This window comes from Melopsittacus undulatus, chromosome 8 (genome assembly GCF_012275295.1).
Source record: "Melopsittacus undulatus isolate bMelUnd1 chromosome 8, bMelUnd1.mat.Z, whole genome shotgun sequence".
NCBI lineage: Eukaryota > Metazoa > Chordata > Aves > Psittaciformes > Psittaculidae > Melopsittacus > Melopsittacus undulatus.
The window spans coordinates 16458965-16481569 of NC_047534.1; the positions used below are offsets into that span (position 1 = coordinate 16458965).

The 22605-nt window shown below is 37.6% G+C and overlaps 1 protein-coding gene across 1 annotated transcript in view; it reads right to left on the bottom strand.

Moving 5' to 3' along the window:
* Window positions 1-22605, bottom strand: part of SNX29 (sorting nexin 29) — a 127604-nt gene that overhangs the window by 58044 nt on the left and 46955 nt on the right. The window contains exons 16-18 of the mRNA XM_005150769.3: window positions 14842-14958; window positions 11869-11924; window positions 11061-11142 (exon numbers count right to left, since the gene is read on the bottom strand). Coding sequence (XP_005150826.2) covers window positions 11061-11142; window positions 11869-11924; window positions 14842-14958 — 255 coding nt within the window. The remainder of the gene's footprint in view (window positions 1-11060; window positions 11143-11868; window positions 11925-14841; window positions 14959-22605) is intronic.

Consider the following 22605-nt stretch of genomic DNA (forward strand, 5'->3'; position numbering starts at 1 on the left):
TTTTGGAGTGTATTTGTAATATTACTCGAGTAAAATGCCTGAGTACTCTTTCTATGGAGAGCAGAAAATGCATTCACTGTAACCAGCAGTGCACACATGTTCCAGGATGAGCTTCTGTAACCACTACTTGTTCTGTTTCCCTAATAAAGTTCAAAGAATTCTTAGAAATAACTCAACTTTAATGTATATATCGATTATTCTGGAACACTCAATTAAAAGGATTTTAAGCACAATTTACAATCTGAGAAATAATTGTTTTCAGGGGATTGGAACTACCTTTTCTTTCTATTTGTATATTTCTTTCTATCTGTACTTTCCCAAGAGGAGCGATAGATTTCAAAAAGCTTTTTGTCAAAATTATTTCTGTACTGAAAACATGCAGATTAAGTGAATGTTATAAATCCAAAGCATACAGCGGAAAAAGAAGAAACAGTTAATACTTCTTGACTTTATTTCAGTCATTTCAGACTATTTAGAATACAAATTCACACTGAATTCTCCAAAGTTACCTTCAAAGTGTCAGAAATTAATACTAATGCAAGTTATATTTTGAACAGCTGCAGAACTGCATTTATGGTTAAGTTCCCTCTTTTAAAATGATCCAAGTTAAGAACTTCCACTTAATGAAAAACAAATAGAACAATAAAGTGTTTCAGCTGTGATGTGAGCAGCTTTTTGTGTGCTTTTCTATGTCCAGGGACATAACAGGAATTAAAGTGAACAAGCTTTTATCTTAGTAAGACCATTTTAGCCACTTGCACAAAGACTACAAATACTGTAACATATTTTGTTACGTTAAATCTCTGGCTTTGAGATTTAGTTCATAAAATTGAACAATACAGTGACAAATATATGAGAGAATGCACATCAAAGCATGAACCTTAAAATACTGCTCTACTAAGCAGTAGTAGTACATGTCATGCATTTTAGGCCTATCCATTCAAATACATCCACGCTGAATTTTGTTTGTTGTGTCTGTAGTCACAGTTCTGTTTCCATTCACCAAAGAGCACTAAAGTGACTGGATACTAACAAAAGCAGTATGCCTACTCTTTCACTGGATGAAATCAGTATCTTCTATTATTTTTAATGTACAAATCAGATCAGCACAGATTATTTCACTCATTAACCTATTCATCCCTTTTAGACAGTGAAATATTATTTGTAATACCCCCAAAATAATTAAGAACATTTCACAAACATGCACTTTGAAGTGATACAGTCACTGCAATGTGTGACAACCACTGCAGTGAAAGATGTTTCTGCAGAAGAGAATACAGGTGAAATGACAGAACTGCTAGCTGCTTCTCCAAATACAGGGGAAAGGAGGTACTCTGGCCAGGGAAAGGAGGATACCTCACAAATAACTTTGTAAATAAGATAATTATCATTTATTCTAGATATTTACTGGATAGAAACTATTTTCTTCTTTCTCTAGTAGCTATAAACCAAGTTGAAAAATCAAAGAATACTTTCCTTAGTATTTCTTTCATCCAGATCAGCATTTCTAAAAGCACATCAACATATTAAGTTGTATTATGGACTCCTTTAGATAAAAATAATTACTTATAAAAGTCTCCTTATCTCATCTTTGTATACTCCTTCCATCACAGCTATCTAAAACTTTTTCTTTTTTACATACTCTTAGGCTTCTCTGACACATCCTTAGGTCCCACTAAGGAAAAGAGGGGTTTTGGTTTCTGCATCCTCAAACCACTCTCCTTCAGAATCCCATCAGCCATATCTTTCCTTAAATGCTCCCAGTCATTCTAGGACATTTTCTTCTCTACTTGCCCTGAGCTGCTCCAAGATGGAATATTACTGGAACATGATTTCGTTCTCCTTTTTGCCTGCTTAGTGCTGCAGATGCTGAAGCAATCCAATTCTTCATTCATCAGGGAAATTAAAATCAACTTTGGGGTTGATTTTTGCAGTTTGTTGCCTACTTTTTTACAACTATTTTAACTATCTTGCATTGTTAAGAATTCTACCTTGGATGAAATATTAAGACTATGCTGACTGGGTATACAGATAGAAAAGTCAACAGTCACATCTGGCAATGACTGTTTGCAGTGTTTCAGATCCCACGCAAAGAATGTGCTGGCCACTCTCCCCCTCAAAACCTCTTGAGTATCAGATACTGTTCTCCTCCATTTCTTTTATTCTGCATTTCAGTGAAAACCCTTCTCTCTGTTTAAGCAGGAGCATTCAGATACTACAAGAGAGACACTGAGGTGCTGGACTGGGTCCAGAGAAGGGCAACAGAGCTGGTGAAGGGTCTGGAGCACAAGTGTGATGAGGAAAAGCTGAGGGAACAGGGGGGGTTTAATCCAGAGAAAAGAAGGCTCAAGGGAGACCTGAGCTGTCTACAGCTACCTGAAAGGACATTGTAGTGAGGTGGGGTCAGTCTCTTCTCCCAGGTAACAAATGACAGAACAAGAGGGAATGGACCCAGGTTACACCAGGGGAGGTTTAGGTTCAATATCCTGAAAAAATCTCTTCACCAAAAGGGTTGTCAAGCACTGGAACAGGCTGCCCAGAGCAGTGGTGGAGTCACCAACCTTGGAGGTATTTTAAAGACATGTGGATGTGGCCCTTAGTTTAGTGGTGGCCTTGGCAGTGCTGGGTTAACAATTGGACTTGACAATCTCAAAGGTCTTTTCCAACTTGAACAAATCCACAATTCTATGATAATAGCTCCTTCAGATGAAAGCATACTGTTCTTCCTTCACACGGAAAATGGAGAGGTAAAACACTGTTTGAAGTAATATGAAAAAAATATTATGACAAAAGATATCAGTGTTAAACAGTAAGACTGAACACAATCAAAGGAAAAAAAGTTGGAAAAAAATGTTTATTGGTTATAATCTGGGTGGGGCAATGTCTATTCATATGCAAATGGAAAATCTGTTTGAATAGCATGTTTATCTTTAATCTCACTGGTTATCACCTAGAAAGCTTACTGCTCTGCAAGCAAGGCAGGTTTGCAAGTAGCCATTTAAATACTGATATCACTTTAAGAATCCCAAAATCTAGGTTTCATTATCTTAAATGTCAGGCATTGGTAATTATAGCAACAAAAGGCATGACTAATAGCATTTGCTGTGCACTTCACAGGAAAGGGGAGGCCATATGTATGCAGAAAATAACAAGATACTCTACAGTTAAGAAATATGATAATATTATTGCAATAATCATCCTAGTCCACAGGCACTAAAGAAACTTAACTAACTATCACCATCTAGAGGTGAAGCGTAAATGCAATTTGGTGTATTTTTTAATTCTGATCTGGATTCTGTCTTTATACCTGTCAATATACCAAAGAAAACAGGGTGTTTGTAAGGGTCTGCTCTTGACTTTTGCCAGCGTGATCCTGATTTTACAAAGCCACTTAATATTTAACTGTTTAATGGAACAGGTTTTCTCAGCTGTTACTTCATACAAAATATATTAATTTCTTCATATGTGGCTAAGTCCTTCAATGCTTATAACTGATCAGTTTTTCACTCGCTACTAGCCGTCATGAACTTTGCAAGGTGAATAAATCTCTGGAGTCTCTCTTGGACTCAGGGTGGGTAACAGCAATTTTTCTAATGTTCTTGCCAGAAGATACTGTTATGACAATCTAGTCTAAGCTCATCTAGCTCCTGTCACAGCTCAGATAACTCCATCCAGAAACGTCTAAATAATCTTTATGATATGTTGATTTGGAATAAGGACATCAGCTGGCCATCTAATTAATCTTTCTACTCAGGTGCAAATTGAATTATACCAGTAATCTGTCAGGACTAATGAATGGCAAGACAGTAGTCAAGATATAAACCTGAAGCAAAACAAAGCTGAGTAAGTATAAGGAGAGGATTTGCTTCTGAAAACGTTAGAATGAGTTTGCCATGCATAGAGGATAAACAGTAATGGAAGGAAAGAGATTTCCTAATCATACTATTATTGCCATTTTAGGACTAAATTAGTCATTATTAGCATAGCATTACAAGGGCAGCTCATGTTTAATTAATCCTATACCATGACCTCCAAGCTTCTCCCACCTCCTCCTACTGCAAGGCATACCAATTTCAACAGTTCAGAAAATGCTTTGGTGAATTATGAGATGTATTTTATTTAGTACACTTAAATCTGAACAAAAGGTATAATGACATCTATCCAGAAATGTTGCCTGCCTTCCAAACCACTGCTATTCAGGGGTTTTCTGCGAAAGAAGCCACCTCTTTGTGTTTGGATTGATTTTTCTTCAATTTGAATTAGCTCAATTATTTCCTAAACCCATGTAAACTTTCAGTATTCAAAAGCTCTGTGGCAATGTCTTGCCCCCCTGTTACATGTTGTGGAGAAAACCACTGTCACAAGCTTGTTTTGGAACTGCAAGCTGGTTGTTTCAATGGATGCTACAATTTGCATTTTGAAACAGTTGAAAATCTCTCCATGTCCTGCATGATTTGAACAATTGCTATCTTATTCCCCTCTCAGTTGTCTGTCTTGCATGCTGAGAATTTCTAATACGCTCCTCAAATGAAAAAGCTTCATTTTTCACCCGCACTCTTCTAGTTCTGATATGTTTCTTTTGAGAAGACTAAAACTTCACACTGAAAAGGCAGAGATTATACATGGCATAATAGATTTTTCTATCCCTTTCCTAATGATTTGTAACAAGTTGTGTTTAGACCTTCCTAAACCCTTTTAAAAATTGTGTCACATTAGGTACTTTAAACCTTCTGGTACCCACAGCCAGAAGCTATTTATCAGTCAGTCTTCAGCCGTTTCACCCTGGAAATTGCATGTGGAGATTTAGTCTTTATTTGTTCAATAAGATCTTCTACTGGTATTTCTTTTAAAACAGCTGATCTGTTAATTCTCTACAAGGAATAATACAGAATGGGAATAACCAATAACAACTCCACGGTGAACAGAGATTTTACAATATGCACTTTTCTATTACTATCTTATGTTCTGAGACCTCCCTTCTTCAGCCTGAGTATTTGTTCCACTGACTTTAGCAAGCGGCCTCTTCCCGATACTTAAAAAAAGAGACCATTACATCTTATACCTTTGGAAAGTTGCAAGAGCCCTGTAACACTGTATTTTCACTTGGTTTTCCTCCAGAACATGCATGCTCCTCTACTTTTCTTTGGAGATGACTTAAATCTTTTAAAATTTTTTAAATGCATTTATTTACGCCTAATAAATTTCCTTATTCTGCTTAGTCATGGTACTTAGCCATCCTTCTCTTGGTTTTCCTCTCTTAAATAGGTTATGCAGTACCTCTGAGCAACGTTCAAGGTTTTAAGCATTCTCCACTGTACCTGAAAACCATTCAAGCTGTCCCTTTTAAGGTTTTTTTTAACCAGCTTCCTCATTTTTTTCCTCATTCTCTTTTATAGTTAAATATTACAATAGTGAATTTTTGCTTTAGTTGTTCCTTTTATGGTAGCTTAAATCAACTCAGCTCATTTAAATTGTTATTCCCATCACAATCACCTTCTTTACATGCAAACCTTCCTCTGTTTCTCAGTTTATAAATTTTATGATCTTCAAGGGCTAGTAACTGAGTTCTGCATTCAAAATCATCCCTCCTGAGAAAACTCCCTGTATTGCAGAATGATACGCAAATCATTTATTTTACCAAGATTTTTCATTCATGCAGCAAAATATCAGATCTCCACTTCTCTGAAGCCTCCATAGCCTCCTTTACCCTGTATCACTGGAAATCAAATGGAACATACTCTTCCACAACATGGCATAGTAGCCCATCTTGTCTTCTCATCTTTCTACTTACCAGGTGAAGTCCCATATGATACCCTATTGTTTCAGTGACAATAGATAATGGTCTGTGGCAACACATAAAAAAAATGGAAAAGTACTGTTCAGCACGGGTTGTGGGAATATAACCTTGAAAATAAGGGAGATAACATGACTGTTAGCAAAAGGGAATCCTATACTGGTAAACATTTGTTCACATATTGGTCACGTATGTGCTGATGTTGCCACTGGTAATTTTCCACTCCAACCCGAGAGGAGATATAAGGACCTCTGCGGGGACGGACAGGTGAGAAGGCTAGATGCGCATCTTGATTCGGGGGATGCCCTGACAACCCACTTCCGACCACCCCTCAACCTGGGCAACACATTTCATCTCCTCCTTGACAGTATCCGATTCAGCCAGGAGTTGGTATGTATGTAACTTGCTTCGCAATACAATATGTATATATATTTGCTTTGCAATAAATAAACTAGAGCATTTAATTATTTATATAGTGTTTGGTGTCCAGTCTTTGTACATGGGAATCCTACAAATGTGGAAAACCTCAGGAATCACAAAATTGAAGTACGCACCACTTACAGCCACCTCAGTAGGGAGCTTTTTCCCTCAAAGGACTATGCATAATGCAATGACAACAAAACTCTGTATCATAGACCACAAAATGGTTTGGAAGGGACCTTAAAGCTCCTCCAGTTCCAACACCCTGCCACAGGCAGGGACACCTTCCACCAGACCAGGCTGCTCCAAGCCCCATCCAGCCTGGCCTTGAACACTGCCAGGGATGGGGCAGCCACAGCTTCTCTGGGCACCCTGTGCCAGTGCCTCAGCAACCTCACTGGGAAGAGCTTCTGCCTAAGAGCTCATCTCAGTCTCCCCTCTGTCAGGTTAAAGCCATTCCCTTTTGTCCTGTCCATAGAGGCCTTTGTCTCCAGATCTCTTGTAGATCCCTTAATGTGTATTTTGATTTTCTGCCATTGGAGAAAAAAATTATAAAGCACCAAAAATAATGTTTATTACAAATAAGAGGACTCTCAGAAATGAGCTCAGTCATTTATTCTAATTGACACTTCCAGTCCTTGTCAGTTCATTACATACTGGTAGCCTGGTAAATATCCTCTTCCACAATTTCAACATTGCATCTAGCTCCCTGTAATCAGGAGCACATGTTTTGGCAGAGATTTAACAAGATAAATGCACAGTTCTGTTATTGAGGCTACTGTGAAGTTTTATAAATTAGTGCTTTCCTGGTAGCTATGAAATGCAAAATATGTATTCAGCAAGCACATGGCTACATACTTGATCAGAGATATGGCAATTGCTTCAAGTATTTCATCAAAGTACTATGCCTATTGTGAATTCATGTCTACTCAGGAAAACTTTTCTTCACACGCACAGTGGTAGAAAATAAAGTCATTTGCTAGACAGATACTTGTCCCAGTCATACTCTTGTTACTGAGAACAAACACTGGCAGGAATGCCTTAAATGTATTCTTCCATAAGGAAAGATCTCAGCAGGTACCAAGATCAAGATTTACTAAGAAGTAAAGAAGTTTTTGGTCACTTCTACAGGTAATTCTTGCTTGCCTGTTTTTTTAACAAGAGCAAATAGACAATTGTTAAGGAGAGGAATTCTATAATATTCTATGCTGTTTTGTAATGAAAGACAAATTAGTCTTACCACAGACATTATTGGTCTATTCTAGAGAGACATTTACAACTTTCCACATAGTGTATGTTCCATAAATGGCTGGTATGAATAGACAATCAACAGAGCACACTCAGAGCAACTTGTAACTTTTTCAAATGCGTATACCAATAAACACAATTCTACCCACTATGGATGCACAAAATTATAAGTATGTATTGTAGACAACACACTTAAATTCTCCAACTGGTGTTTCTGTAAATGCAGAATTTTCAATCTTTTAAAATCTTGCAATACTATTTTCCTTTCTTTTTTCCTCTTCTCAAGAGGCTTAGCCTTTAAAAGGTCTTTGTTTTCCACTCCTAAAGATTAATGGATCAAACCTACTAAAACCCACTCTGCAACAGCACAAAGTATTTTCTAACATGCCATGCCAATGATAAATAGAAAAAAGGTGCAAAAGCACAATGAAAAAAACCAAGATTTTCTTCAAGTCATTGTAGCTGCGCCCTTAACCAAAGAAAACTAATAGGAACACCTAACCCTCTATTCACTTCAGTCCATTTTGGATAAAGCCCTGAACCTGTTATAAATTGGGAAGCTCAGTTTATCTCAGTATTGCCCCAGTGGAAAATGAATGTGCAGAACACCTCCAGTATATATGAATTCTGCATACTTTCCAGGCTTTCATGATGACGTTTGTATAGTCATAGAATCATAGAACAGTTAGGGTTGGAAAGGACTGTAAGATCATCTAGTTCCAACCCACCTGCCATGGGCAGGGACACCTCACACTAAACCATATCACCCAAGGCTTCATCCAACCTGGCCTTGAACACCGCCAGGGATGGAGCATTCACAACCTCCCTGGGCAACCCATTCCACTGCCTCACCACCCTAACAGTAAACAATTTCTTCCTTGTATCCAATCTAAACCTCTGCTGTTTAAGTTTCAACCCATTACCCCTTGTCCTATCACTACAGTCTCTAAAGAAGAGTCCCTCACCAGCATAGCCAAACTGCATGAAAAGTATTGAACTCTTAGTTCTTAAGTTTGATACCAGATTACAAGCAAAATCAAATTATTTTTTTCAAATAATTAAAGTTTTTACTCCAATTCTAATATGCCTTAATGAAAAGCACTTTTTTTACTTAAAAAATACACAGATTTGGCACATTAGATTGAAACCTGGTAAATAAATTGTTTCTGGTTCCTGTCTTTGTAGTAATGACACTAATGAAACCCAAAATACAAAAGCAAGTGTAAGAATAACAAAGGATTCTTTCTTCCCATTCAACCAAAGGGAATACAGCTAAAAAGAAAACAATAAAATCCAAATTGTTGGTAAAAAATGCAGCTATTTACAATACATGCAAACTCTCCATGACCCTTTTTCAAACAGACATATGCTATGTGTTTTTCCTAATGGCTTTTTTTGGCCATTTAACCACACAGTACTTGTCAATTGGCAGCAATTTTTATTTTTATATTCTTTTTGGGTTTGTGGGCTTGGTTTTTTTTGTTGTTGTTGTTGGTTGGGTGGTTTTTAAACAAAATGGCCTTCCTATGCAGTAATATCACTATTGAACTTAAAAGCTTTTAATGACATATAGAGAAAGTTTTCCTCCCATTCCTTTATTTATCACAGCATCTCATAGTAAAGAGGTGCCTGTAGTTAAACTCTGTATATCCACAAGCAGTTGAAACAACTGTTTTATTTCTACTTCTCACTGACCAATGAAATGAGGAGAAAAACCTGTGTGAGCAACAGACCATTATTAATAAACACACCTGAGAATGCCAGAGTTTAAGTTTACTTCTTAGTCACAACTTGCACAGGAAAACCTGTGCTTTCCTTTCTAACAAGTCCCCACTGTAACAATTCATGCCCACAATTTGGTATTTGTAAGTTATGTTAACTTTTCATATAAATAGGAAAGAAACCTGGAATTGTGTTCATCTCATCCACATAAGCTTTGGCATTTCAGGAAATATGTAGCAAGAAAAGACATCAACTCTTGGGTCATTTTCCCCCCTCTTACCTTTCACACAACAGCATGTATCAGTAATACTGAAAAGACACACAATTAATGCTGTACAGACAGAACTGTTACATGTCATTTCTCACCATCTTTAACAAGTGTGCCAAGTCTAAGCAGTCAGAAATATACTTTAAAGGCATATTTACTGGGTGACTTAATTTTAATCTGTACCTGCAGATATAGCTTAAAGTAATAATCAAGAGAATGCAGAAATTCAAGTGTCATATTGTTGGAAACATAAGACCTCATGGTTCAGATACCAAATATTTTCCTGCAATTGTCTTATTTTGTAGTTATCTGCCAGAAACTCAAAAATTCCTATGCAACATCAGGGAAAAACAAAAAAACCAACCCCTCTCCCCAACCCCCCCCCCAAAAAAAAACACACACAAAAAACCATAAAAACCACTAAGAAGAAAATTCTGGGGTACATCCCATCTCAGCTGCTGCTTGATCAATAGTCTAGATGTAAAAATGCTCGAGGCAACACTGAACTTCTAGAACTCAAAGCTTTTTACACAGTTATAGATGCTCCTTAACATTACCCTTTGCTGCTCATCCACACAGGCAGCAACACTGATTCCAGAGAAAAATGGACACAAATCATAATTCAGAGTGAGATGACTGTTAAAAAGCTTTAGAAATCTTGTTCAGAGGTAATTACATGTGGCTGAAACATAAGTGGGAAAATTTTGCAGCTGCTAATAATCCACAAATAAAGAAATGCCAGTAGCCTGAGACAGCACATTAAAGAGAGTTTAAAATTTGCCTTTCCATTCTATCCAAGGAGGGGATAATTGTTCTGAAACTGAGAACCAGGAATCAAGGAACAACATACGATTTAAATGCTTCAACTATAAAGTAGGTTAGAGTGCAAAGCCCTAAACGCAGACCTAGCTGAAGCAGAACACACTATGAACATGTCCAGTGACACATAATGAAGGCTTGCTGAACCAGTCAAAATGCTTTTGAGGGAGCCACATCCATCTTGTCTGTCAAGCAAGATTTCCAGTTATGGATAGAGAACCACAGAATGGTTTGGGCTGGAAAGGACCTTAAAAGATCATCCAGTTCCAATCCCTCTGGCATGAGCCTGGACACCTCACACTAGACCATGCTGCCCAAGGCTCTGTCCAGCCTGGCCTTGAACACTGCCAGAGATAGAGCATTTACCACTTCTTTGGGCAACCTGTTCAGGGCCTTCACAGTAAAGAATTTTTTTTCCTTACATCTAACATGAACTTCTCCTGGTTAAGTTTAAACCCATTACTCTCTGTTCTAGCACTCCAGTTCCTGGTGAAGAATCCCCAGTATGTACCCACATACTGAAGAAGGCATTACTGATAAATACTGTTGCACTCCGCAGCCAATGCAGTCATCTTGTTAGCATGCTTTGAAAGTATTAAACTATTAAAAGCCAACCCTCAGAACACTCTATTTGGATAATCAACAAAATCCCATGAATGAATATATATATGAAATACTGCTGCTGTTCATTACGTGATCTCTAATGAAATTACAGTGAGATCTTTATTAAAATGTGCCATTTCAGCCAGACACTTTTACACAGAATCTGCATTAAGGTGTATCACTTACTTGATACACATGGAATGCATTAGCAGCTTTGCCACGCAGAAAGACTGAGGGAATCCAAACGTTAATAAGAGCACGGTTTGATCTAAGAAGAGAAAAAAAATTATTACAGGGAGTCATATTTATGTATACGAACTGGAAAGCAACTACCTCCAGTGATTCAGATAATGATCAATGATCAACAAAGCAACTTAACATTTCAAATGATTCCCATGAAGTATGAGGAAAACTGTAGTTCTGCCTGAGCCTTTTACACTTGCTGTATCATAGCCATAACATAACTGATAAAGAGCAATGAAATAATTCCATTTGGTCCACAAAGCTCAGCAAAAAAGTTCATTAGAGTTACACAATTATAGAGAGGCCATTTCCATCCACTCTTCACCTCCAAATTTCTGTGATTCAAAGACATGAGCTACATTTTCACCCCCTCATCCACAGAAATCTCAGTTCATTCGTCTGGAGTTCTTCTGTAGAAATAAGAGTCCACCACATTATGAACAGTATCTATCAAACCTAAAGCAACCGAAACCAAGAACTTTCGGGTGCTTTGCTACAATACCAAGACCTAGTGCACTGAAAAAGCCCTTCAAGGACATCTTCATAAATCTAACCTCCTTATATTCAACATCATTAAAAACTATACTAGGGCATGGATTGTGCAGCTCTCCATACGTTTTAACAGTGGAACACCACAGCTGAGAATTCCGTTACTGGAAATAATACAAGAACAGAAAATTATTGCCTCTGCTTATTCTTCTTTCTCATAAAAACAGTACAAAGAGAAAAATGTGTGCATTATGAAACTTACATCTCAAAATCTGACAGACTCTGATCTTCAGACGTTTGACTCAAATCTCCAGGGACCTGTATTTACAAAACAGAAATAATTCCAACACACTGTTTGTTATGCTTTCTATTAAGAAAACATAATATTATACAGAAATTACAATTCAACATTCAACTTTTTAAATGCCAATAAAAATTGTTACTGAGAAACAATAAAAAAATGAAACAGTTGTGAAACAGGATTATAAATACATCACCCTTGTGAATTCCTCATATTAGAATTTGCTATAGTTTTGGAAAGAAACAAATTGGGGTTTATAAAAGCATGTAATTTTGAAAGGTACAGAAACCCCAGGAAAAAAGCATCCTTATTAGATGCCTTCAGAAGCAAAGTATGTTAAAACAAAGTACATTGTGAATAAATAATTTATGGGAGGAGATGAAGTGCCTATAACCTAGTGATCACTTTGGTTTACAACCAACTTCCATTCGGAAAAAGACATGCAATCATTTTTACTTTAGCTGTGTTCTTAAACATTCTATAGCTACAAAAGTTAGTAAAGATGGCAATGACTGACTAACACCTGCAGAGTCAAAAGTAGCAGTTGTGAGAAAAAACTGAAAGAACAGTTAGAATTGAAACAGCAATAACCTTTTACCTTACATTAAAGCTAATTACACAAAAATGATATCTTTTCTCCTTTAAATACCATAAAATGTAAAGTATAACAGAGAATAGTGTGTTTTGATGGAAAAAAAAAGGATAAAATGGTAAACTTCCAGAGAAAAGTTCTAAATTAAAGATTGGTTCAATGTATCTCTAGAAGGTACATTACAGGCATATTACTGGGTTTCAGATTATTTTCTGCTTAAGAAACCCAAATATGTATTACTGCTTACTGTAAAGCAGTAATAAACACATATAACATGTACAAATTATGTATTTATTCATTGTGAAGTAATATAAAATTTCTAAGGGAACTAAAGAAAATCTGCTCCCTAAATGTCTTGACAGGCCAGCTCAAGACCTCCCAATACACAAGACAGAACTGAATTTTGCCTTCACAAGATCAGCAAAGACTAAGTCATTCCTGCCAGGCAAAGAAAAATAACTGCGCAGAGCCAAGTCAGCTCCAGGGCATAGATACAGAATGCTGAACACCTCCACTATTCTTTTCTGGAGGAGTGAGGTGGAAAGGACCTGCCTCACAATTACCACCATCAGCTGTTGTCTGCTCACAACCCAGCACACAGCCTGGCTTCCCAGGGCTCTTGTGCTAAAGAGCACACATTCTTCAGTCTTGCCTACCACCTGCACACTCTCTTTGCATGTATCTGAAGTGACAAATCCTACCACCAGATATATACCGTTATTTTAATGAAGTTCAGTGAAAGTTCTGCATAAATCCCTCAAAACCAGAGTGTGGATTTTGGAAATAAGAAAAAGGATGACATTAAAGAGCTCCAGTACTTATGTCTGGTTACTGATTTTGAGATGGGTCATTGAAGTGCTCTTTATTGTAATGCAAAACACTGTAATCGAGCCATCACATCAATGTACTTCCTCATACCCTTGAAAGCACACACTTTTTGTTTTAATATTCCTCTGTTTGTTGCAGAAGTTCTGAAAGCAAATAACTAGAAATTTGGAAAGATTATTGTGACAATTCATTTATACATTGTAACTGTTAAAATTGATTACCAGCATTAAAAGGAAAAGAGAAGCTGGTGAAGAATTATGGAAGCTCTTTTTATAACAAACTAAATTATATGCTATTTTAATAATAAATATCAAGCTCTTGGCTGATATTTTCAAACAAATCAAAGGAGGATCAAATATTCATATCCCACAGTTTCTGGCGGTTACACACTTCAAGTCTGAAAATTCTAATTCAAATCTACAGAAATCCTTTACTGTTAGGGTGGTGAGGTACTGGAATAGGTTGTCCAAGGAAGCTGTGAATGCTCCATCCCTGGTAGTGTTCAAGGCCAGGTTGGACAGAGCCTTGGGTGACATGGTTTAGTGGGAAGTGTCCCTGCCCATGGCAGGGGGGTTGGAACTGAATGATCATAAGGTCCTTTCCAACCCTACAATCCTATGATTCTATAAGTAATGGTCAGACTATTTGTTTTGTTTACTTATATAGAATTCAAATGTATCCACTTCTTAAGGTAATGCAATAGTCATTAGGACTATATTAAATTCTATTTCATTTTGGACATCAGCAAATAATAACCACAAGCATTTAGCTAGTCCTTAAAAATATGGTAACACCTCCATGTCTTAAAAGTTCTAGGAATTAGTTTTCTCAGTATCTGACTCATTAAGCTATGGTATCAATATCTACCTATTGGGTTAGGATATGGAGATACATGATTACAAACAAGATCTACTGAACAGGGACATAAAGTTCAAAGTATCCAAGTAAGAAAATACAGCTATAATACATCTGCCATTTATCATTTGTCATCACTTAACACAATGATGTGATTGTTTCCGTCTAAAAGGCTGAAAAGTATAGGTAAAATCCTGCTTCACAAATGCACACAGAACTATCAACCACTTTAGAGAAATGTTGGGATAAAATAGGCATGAATGCTTCAAGTACAAACCAAAGGAGTAATAGCATGTAATCAGAAAACAGAAACTGTCAAAATATGTCTCCCTTAGAAGATGGACAACTATTAGGAATGTTCTTGAGAACTCCTGCTTCCTCCCTATTCATTTGTGAATTTCAACACAATATTTTAACAGAAAAAGCCCAAGTGAAGCAATAGTTGCTAGAAAACAGCTTTATTGCCTGAATATATCTATTTTACATTCAACTTTGCTGAAGAGAATCAAACGCTATCAAAATACCAAATAAGGTGTTCTTGACAGATGTGTTATTACCTGTTAGTTCTTAGAAGCCACTATATATTTTGTTCCATTACAAGTAAAGGATTTGAGCTCATTCCAGAGTGATGTTCTACACTGTAATAAGCAAACACTTACCGGCCCTCTCAAATCAATTAGTTCTTGTCTCATCTGGGACACAAGAGCTTCTTTAGCCATGAGAGCCCGGTGCAGCCGCTCATTGAATTCAATCAGCTCCCCATGCATTTCAGCTACCTGGAAAACAAAGCCAGGAGATAATTGCATTCTAAACTGAAAAAAAAACAAACCCCACACTATTTCTTACACATATATCAGCGTTTACATTTTTCTTTTATTTTACCATGCTCTTTAAGTAGCACATCTCATTGCTAATGCATTAGTTTAAACTGACCATTAAAAACAGACACTGTTAGAATAATTGTTACTCATGCCTTGAAATGTAGGCTTTGATACTGAATTCAATAGGACAAAAATGCAACTCTCTGTCCAATTTTCTTTTCTTATCAAAAGAGATCTCACAGCAACTGATTCTAATAAAACACCTCTCAACTTTTGTTCTCAGTTTAATTCACAGTTAAACACAGCACTCAACAGTTGCAAACTAATCACAGTATTTGAACTGGGAATAATGCAGAATGCACAAACTGCATTAAACTTTGTCAATAATTAATTAGTCACACTCTGCACTCTAGTTGGAGTTTTAATAGGACTGGAGCTAGAAATCCACCCATCCCAGGCAAATCTGTGAGGGGTTCAAAGGAACAAAAATAACCCCAGTTATGCTCAAGTAGCTCAAGTTGTGTAATTAGTATGGTCTGAAGTGTGGCTTCTTTGAACATGAAGTCAAGCTATGTTTTTGCTCTCCATTTTTGAGTCAAAGCGTCAGGAAAGCACCAAATGATGCAGGGTACTTATGGGAGTGAATAAGGTTGGATGAATGACAAGGATGAGAAGCATACTCATTTCTAAATGGTTATGTAAAGCAAACTATGTTTAAGTTGGTTCCCTGCCAAGAGAAGCAAGAAACGATAAAGCTCAAATCAAGGTTAAAGGTGACATTGAGCTCTTGAATTTTTCTTACACAGAAGTGAAATGTGAACCTATGGTATAAGGGGGAAGAGCTCCAAAAGGACAAAGGTTCCCAAATAGCAAACATCTAAATAGTAGCAGTAACATTATTTCATCAAGAGAATGTGACAGGGAAACCAATAGATACAGGGAGCAAGGGTAAAAGAAGCTTAATATATGCATTCAGCAAGACTTTTAGCTACTACTATCAGATTATACTATAAAATTGAATGAAAGTTTCATTTCAAATACAACATTTTCAACAATAAAAATTATAAAATTATCATAAACATCGTCATCACTATTACTGTTATTATCACTATTACTAAGAGTAATAAATCAGCTTCAATTTAATGGCTTAGGGTTGTTCTGTTTTTTTCTTCTCAGGCATTTCTGTTGCACTTAATCCCAACAGGAGAACTAACTCCCCAGAATTGTAATTAGACTCTTCACCAACTCCTCCTGATAAAAATCAGAGTAACAGGATTTCCACATTATCGATTCATGATCCACTATGTATTCATATCTCAATTATTAATTCAGCATCAGCCTTAATAAAAGGTTCTTGACATCAAACACTTGTTAGTAAGCTCATTTTGCCAAAACAAAAGATAGCTAAATGCATGTGAATTTCTGCATTATGACTACCATAGTAGGTCCTACTTAGCAAGCACTTTTGCTTCATACATTACAAACATCTATGTAGCAAACAAAACCGCCAACATTACTAGAGCAAGTAATAATACAAATGCCACTAACCGGATAGATTGTTTTCCATCCTAGCTTAGCCACTCATTCCAATTCAAAGCAACTGGTGTAATATTTACAAATATCACAAGCCCCTCTCTGATCCTGGTTCATATTGGCAGAACACTGTTAATCACAGACAGCCTGGGCTGGGGGGCAGAACTTCCCTGTGTTTTACATACACAAAGATGTAGGATGCTACCGGTTGCACATTCACAGGGAAAAACCCTCATGCTGACAGTTGGGTAATTGGTGATGAAAAGCAATACACACATTTATGAATGGAATATAGTTCCCATATTTGATATTATGTTAGATTTTTGCACTGCCTATCTCAATCACAAGAACAAAATTCAGCTCTCTGTTGTAACACCTGACTGTCTTGTCTCTCTCTAATTTGGATGTCCTTGAAATAACTTTCTACTTGCAGACTCAATTACTATGTAAATTCAACAGCTCTCTCAAAATGCTGGAAGTAATACAAAAATTTATAAGTGTCCCTAGCAAAGTTCAGAAACAAAAAGAGAACAGCAAATATAACAGCAAATTACTGTTATATATTATCAGACAGATAAATTAGCAGGTTATGTTACTTGTGAAATCACTTTTATTAGTAACAAAGTTACTTCAGTACTTTTCCTTGTCAAAGAAAAATGTATTATCATCACAGCAAGCCAAAAGGAGTGGTGAGATACGTTTGTGAATAACAATATTAACTTTGTTTCCTTTAATATTTCCTGTATTAAGGTCTGCTAAAAACAATAGAGGTCTACTTATAATTAAATCCTTTCAGCTACATTTTATGTAACATCTTCCTGTATTCATTCCACACTGAAGCTTAAGCAATAATTTTCCCTACTGGGACTACAGTCTCTTTCACAGTTGTTTTTCTCCATGACAATATGTTTAAAGCAGACAGTTACACTACAACTGATGTAAGCTTCCCTTGTCAAGATGATTGTTCAGATTTGGTCTTGGCCTATCACAAAGCCTGAGTCAAAAGCCCAAATTCTTAGCATGAAATTGAATTGAAGCTAGAGTAAATATGGAGAATGCATGCTAACAGAACTCTATAAAGACCTGCTGTCAAAGAAAATCTAAGCTTGGTCCTGCTGCCTGGTAGCTACCACTGCAGCTATCCTGCCCTGCAGCACTGCAGCCAAGAGCAGTCTCCAGGTAATGACACAGGTTAATACCACTTCATGTTCAGCAGAGGTCTAAGCTGTTCACATAAACCATGTTAGGAATGTTTCACTAAACAATACAATCAGTCATAGAAGAACATGCATTTAGAGTAGAGAAACAAGACTTTTAAGGACTTGCAACACAGTAAGATTTTTTAACAGGGTATTTTAATTCAAGACTGATTTTTTAAAATATAATTTGCAGCTAAAACTCACAAGTTTTTGCATGAACTATATCTCAATTAATGACTTTTTGTCAGGTATAGGCATTTTCCCCTATCTCCCCCCCAAATGTGACAACATGCAAAATGACACATTTCCTAAGAAACTCTAGAGAGAAGTGCAAGTTGCTCCCATTTGCTCTCAGACAGACGTATTTTTCCCTTGAGAAGATGCCATTTTCAAAAATCAACATTCTTCTACACTTTTCCCCAACAGAAATAAAGCCAAAGGTCTCCCAAAAGGAGCAGGTATCCTACTAAATATTGATAATTTCACTTTGCTACAAGTAAAAACCAGTAGTCTCAAAATGGCAAACGGTTCAGGCAATTTCACTAATACACCCAGAAAATGCTTGGGCATTGCTTTCTTTTTCAAAACTTTCATGTGGTATTCTTGATATCTCTTATCTGCAAGCAAGTTATTTGGTTCAAGGCAGACTCAAAGATCCATTCAAGAATAGGACTGGGTTTTGGTTGTTACGATTTGGGTTTTGTTTTTCATTTTGTGATATGGATTTTGGCTTGTTTGGGGCTTGTATGTACTATAGCTATAGAAGGTAAGCAGAAGTCACAATTCATCAAAACCACCAAGAAGAAAATAAGCTGTAGCTTTCAACTCAAAACACATGGGGAATTTTGCATACTGGTTGAAGTACATATTACAGTCTGTGTAATAACTACATATTGTAATTTACTAATATGTAAAACTACATATTACTGTACCGTGTACAGCACTAACCAATGTTTACTAAGATTAATTCTAACATATCAAAGAGCACTAACACACTGGATAGGAAAAACTCTCATCTGGCAAGAGCTGTGCCTGGCAAGGAAAATGAAAGTCAGCAAAAGCAAAATCAGATGTAGAGGGTTGTCGTGGTTTAAAACCAAACTGCACAGCTTGTGCACTCACTCCCCCCCTCCTTGTTCCCCCAACTCCCGGAGAGTTAGGAAGGAGAATCCAAAGAATGTAGCCCCCACGGGTTGAGATAAGAATGGTTTAATAGCTAAGGTATAACACAAATCACTACTGCTACTACTACTACAAACAATAATGATAAAGGAAATAACAAGTGAAGAGAATACAACACCTCACCAGCCACCGACCCATAACTCACTCGACCCTGCCCGACCGAGCACCGACCGATACCTCCTCCATCCCCCCAGAGCTCCAGCCCTTCCGGGTAACTCCCCGTTACATCCTGGGCATGACGTGTTGTGGTATGGAATACCTCTTTGGCTAGCCTGGGTCAGGTGTCCTGTCTCTCCTTCCTCCTGGCCTCCCTGCAGAGCATGAGGCTCAGAAAGTCCTTGAACAAACCAAAACATTTGAGCAGTAGCTCAAAACATATGTGCTATCACAACGTTCCCAGCCCAAAAGTCAAAACACAGCACTGCACCAGCTACCAAGAAGGAGAAAAAATGACTGCTACTGCTGAACCCAGGACAAGGGTAATGAGCTTAATGAAAGGGGTAAACTAAGTGTTAATAAGAGGAATAAAAAAATTCCATGTCTCTAGTAGCTGCATCCTTATATGTATCCTTACAGCAAAAGCCAAAGCCTAAGACAACAGATCTAAACCACCATTATCTTTCCCAAGGTCCTTTTAATTTCTCATTTGACATCCAGAGGAAGGTTTCACCTCATCTGCTATGCTGAGACAGCTCTTCTGAACTGCAACTCATTATCCCTTTACTAGGATAACTTCATGAGCTAACACAAAATACTTGGAATGTACAAGCAGTATCCTCAAGGATAATCTGACATAAGCAATTTAATACAGACGCAGTTACAATCAGGAGGCTACATCTGACAAGCATTCCATAGCCTGCCTCCAAGAGAGCAAGACTTGGAACTAAATTGATATTATCAGATATTAAAAACCATGGACTCAAAAAAAAGTCATTTTACATGCCATAAAACATTACCTAATGTAAATCGCTGATGATTTTTTTTGTTTTTCAAGCAAATACTGACAGACCAATTTGTACCTAGCAGGCTTGACACTAGACCAGGTATTAACTGTTGTCCTGGGTTCAGCAGTAGCAGTCATTCTTCTCCTTCGCAGCTGGTGCAGTGCTGTGGTTTTGACTTTCAGCCTGAGAACAACACTGATAACACAGAAGGTCTTAGTTGCTGCTCAGTAATGTTGAGTCTGACCAAGGACTTCATGAGTCTCATGCTCTGCCAGGGAGGAGGGGAAGTTGGGAGGAACCAGAGGCAGGACACCTGACCCAAACTAACCAAAGGTATTCCATACCACAGCACGTCATGCCCAGTATATAAACTGGGGGCAGTTATCCAGAAGGGCTAGATCACTGCTCGGGTCGGGCTGGGTATCGGTTGGCGGATGGTGAGCGGTTGTATTCTCTTCCCTTGTTATTTCCCTTATCATTATTATTATTGGTGGCAGCAGCAGTGGTTTGTGTTATACCTTAGTTACTGGACTGCTCTTATCTCAATGCGTGGGAGTTACATTCTTTTGATTCTCCTCCCCATCCCTTCGAGAGTGAGGGGGAGAAAGGGGGAGATGTCTCCCAGCCAACAGGGGGGAGTGAGCAAGCAGCTGCGTGGTTCTGAGTTGCCGGCTGGGCTTAAACCACAACAACTGTCCTCCCATAACTCGCATTTATCCAACCACAATAGCACAACTTTTATACTGTATGTTTTAGCTACACAAATGCAACCATGGTTCCATGCCTAATCCAAAACAACTGGTGAGCTCAGCTGACTTGACAGCAACAGATTCAGTATTTATTAATGACTGCGGAATCACAAAAGCGTAATAGAAATTTCTTCCTCATCACAGTTTTCTCCCTGTTATCCCCCATATGCCATGTTGAGACTACAATAATAAAAAAGACTTCCCACCACATCAGACACATTTCTGGGCCCCAGCAGTCCTTCAAGCAGGCTGCTTGAAGTCACATCGATCTGTGGTTTCATTATTCCATAGATATTAATTTGCTGTCACTTATGCCTCTGTTCCTAAGCTTCTAACCTTCCTTTTTCCTTTAAATCATGATAACTTAACATGGTTAGGGAACACACCCATCCGTTGTTGCCATCTTTTATATGCACCTCTGTGTTTGATGCATCTAGACTACAGAAATCTTCAGCAGTGATCAGAAGATCATGCATGGTATGCAGACATTACCAAAACTGCTGTATCACCAAAATTCCTCACTTCAAGACCTTAATTCACAACATAGTAAAGAAATTCACTACACTTTATTGTTACCTGTTACTGTAAATTTAGAGACAATTCTACACAGATGCTGAGACCTTCTGGCAATGCTTCTAGTGATTTAAGATCTTGAGGGTTTGTAACAAAAAAAAAACAAAATTCACATACTGCTTTATAAGCAAAGCCAAGTTCTCACATTTGAAAATCCTCCAATATTTGGAAGCTTTCTTTAATTATCTGGTAGCATATGACTAAAAAAGATTTTTAGTACAAAATTAATATGAGGAAAATTAACCCTTAAAAAAAAAGACTGATTGAAAGGTCAAACGTTTAAAAGTGTTTAAAACCCACTTACCCAACTAAAGGTGATACATGCTAGAATTTTTTGTGTATTTTTTGCTGACTCAAACAAAAAATCCCTCACCACAGATTAAAGTCATTTGAGCACTCTGAAATAAAACTGAGATTAAAGTTCAAGACCTAGAAGGCAGTTTGAGTAAAAATAGCCAGTAACATACATTTGAGGCCTCAGGATGCAACTGGCCAACAAATTCGGTGTTTGACAAGAGAGAACAGAAGGCATGAAAAAAATTCACATGAAACTTCAGAATGGTGAAAGCTTGGTTTAACAACCAAAATTACCTTTCACAGAACAAAGTGATTCACACCTTGAGTTTACATGACCAACAAATGCACCTTCCACAACAGAAAAAGTTCCCCAGCCTCACACACCAACTGCTCAGAAATTGTTTTGTCAGGCATAAAAATACAGCAGTACATGTACCACACAGAGTTACATCTGTGAGATTTAGGGACACGGGTCTTTTCAAGTTCATTAAAAGGCAAACTGCAGGTTTCTATAGAACTTTACCTTAAAACCTGAACAAGTCCTAGTTAATTTATGTAGAGATGTTTCTTGTTGCTACAAGAAAACCTTGAAGAGTTAGAAATTATTATTTATTTTAACTGTTCAGTTTCTCTCCAACATTCCCACAAGAATGAGTTTTTCCACAGAGGAACAGAATCATAGAATCAGAGAATCACAGACTGTTTGAGTCAGAAAGGACCTTAAGATCACCCAATTCCAATCCCCTGCCACAGGCAGGGACACCTTCCAGTAGACCAGGAAGCCCCATCCAACCTGGCCTTGAACATTGCCAGGGACTTGGAGTATTGTGTGCAGTTCTGGCGTCCTCAACATAAAAAGGACACGGAACTGTTAAAACAAGTCCAGAGGAGGGCCACGAGGATGATCAGGAGACTGAAGCACCTCCCATATGAAGACAGGCTGAGAAAGTTGGGGCTGTTCAGCCTGGAGAAGAGAAGGCTGCGTGGAGACCTCATAGCAGCCTTGCAGTATCTGAAGGGGGCCTACATGGATGCTGGGGAGGGACTATTCATTACGGACTGTAGTGATAGGACAAGGGGTAATGGGTTGAAACTTAAACAGCAGAGGTTTAGACTGGAAATAAG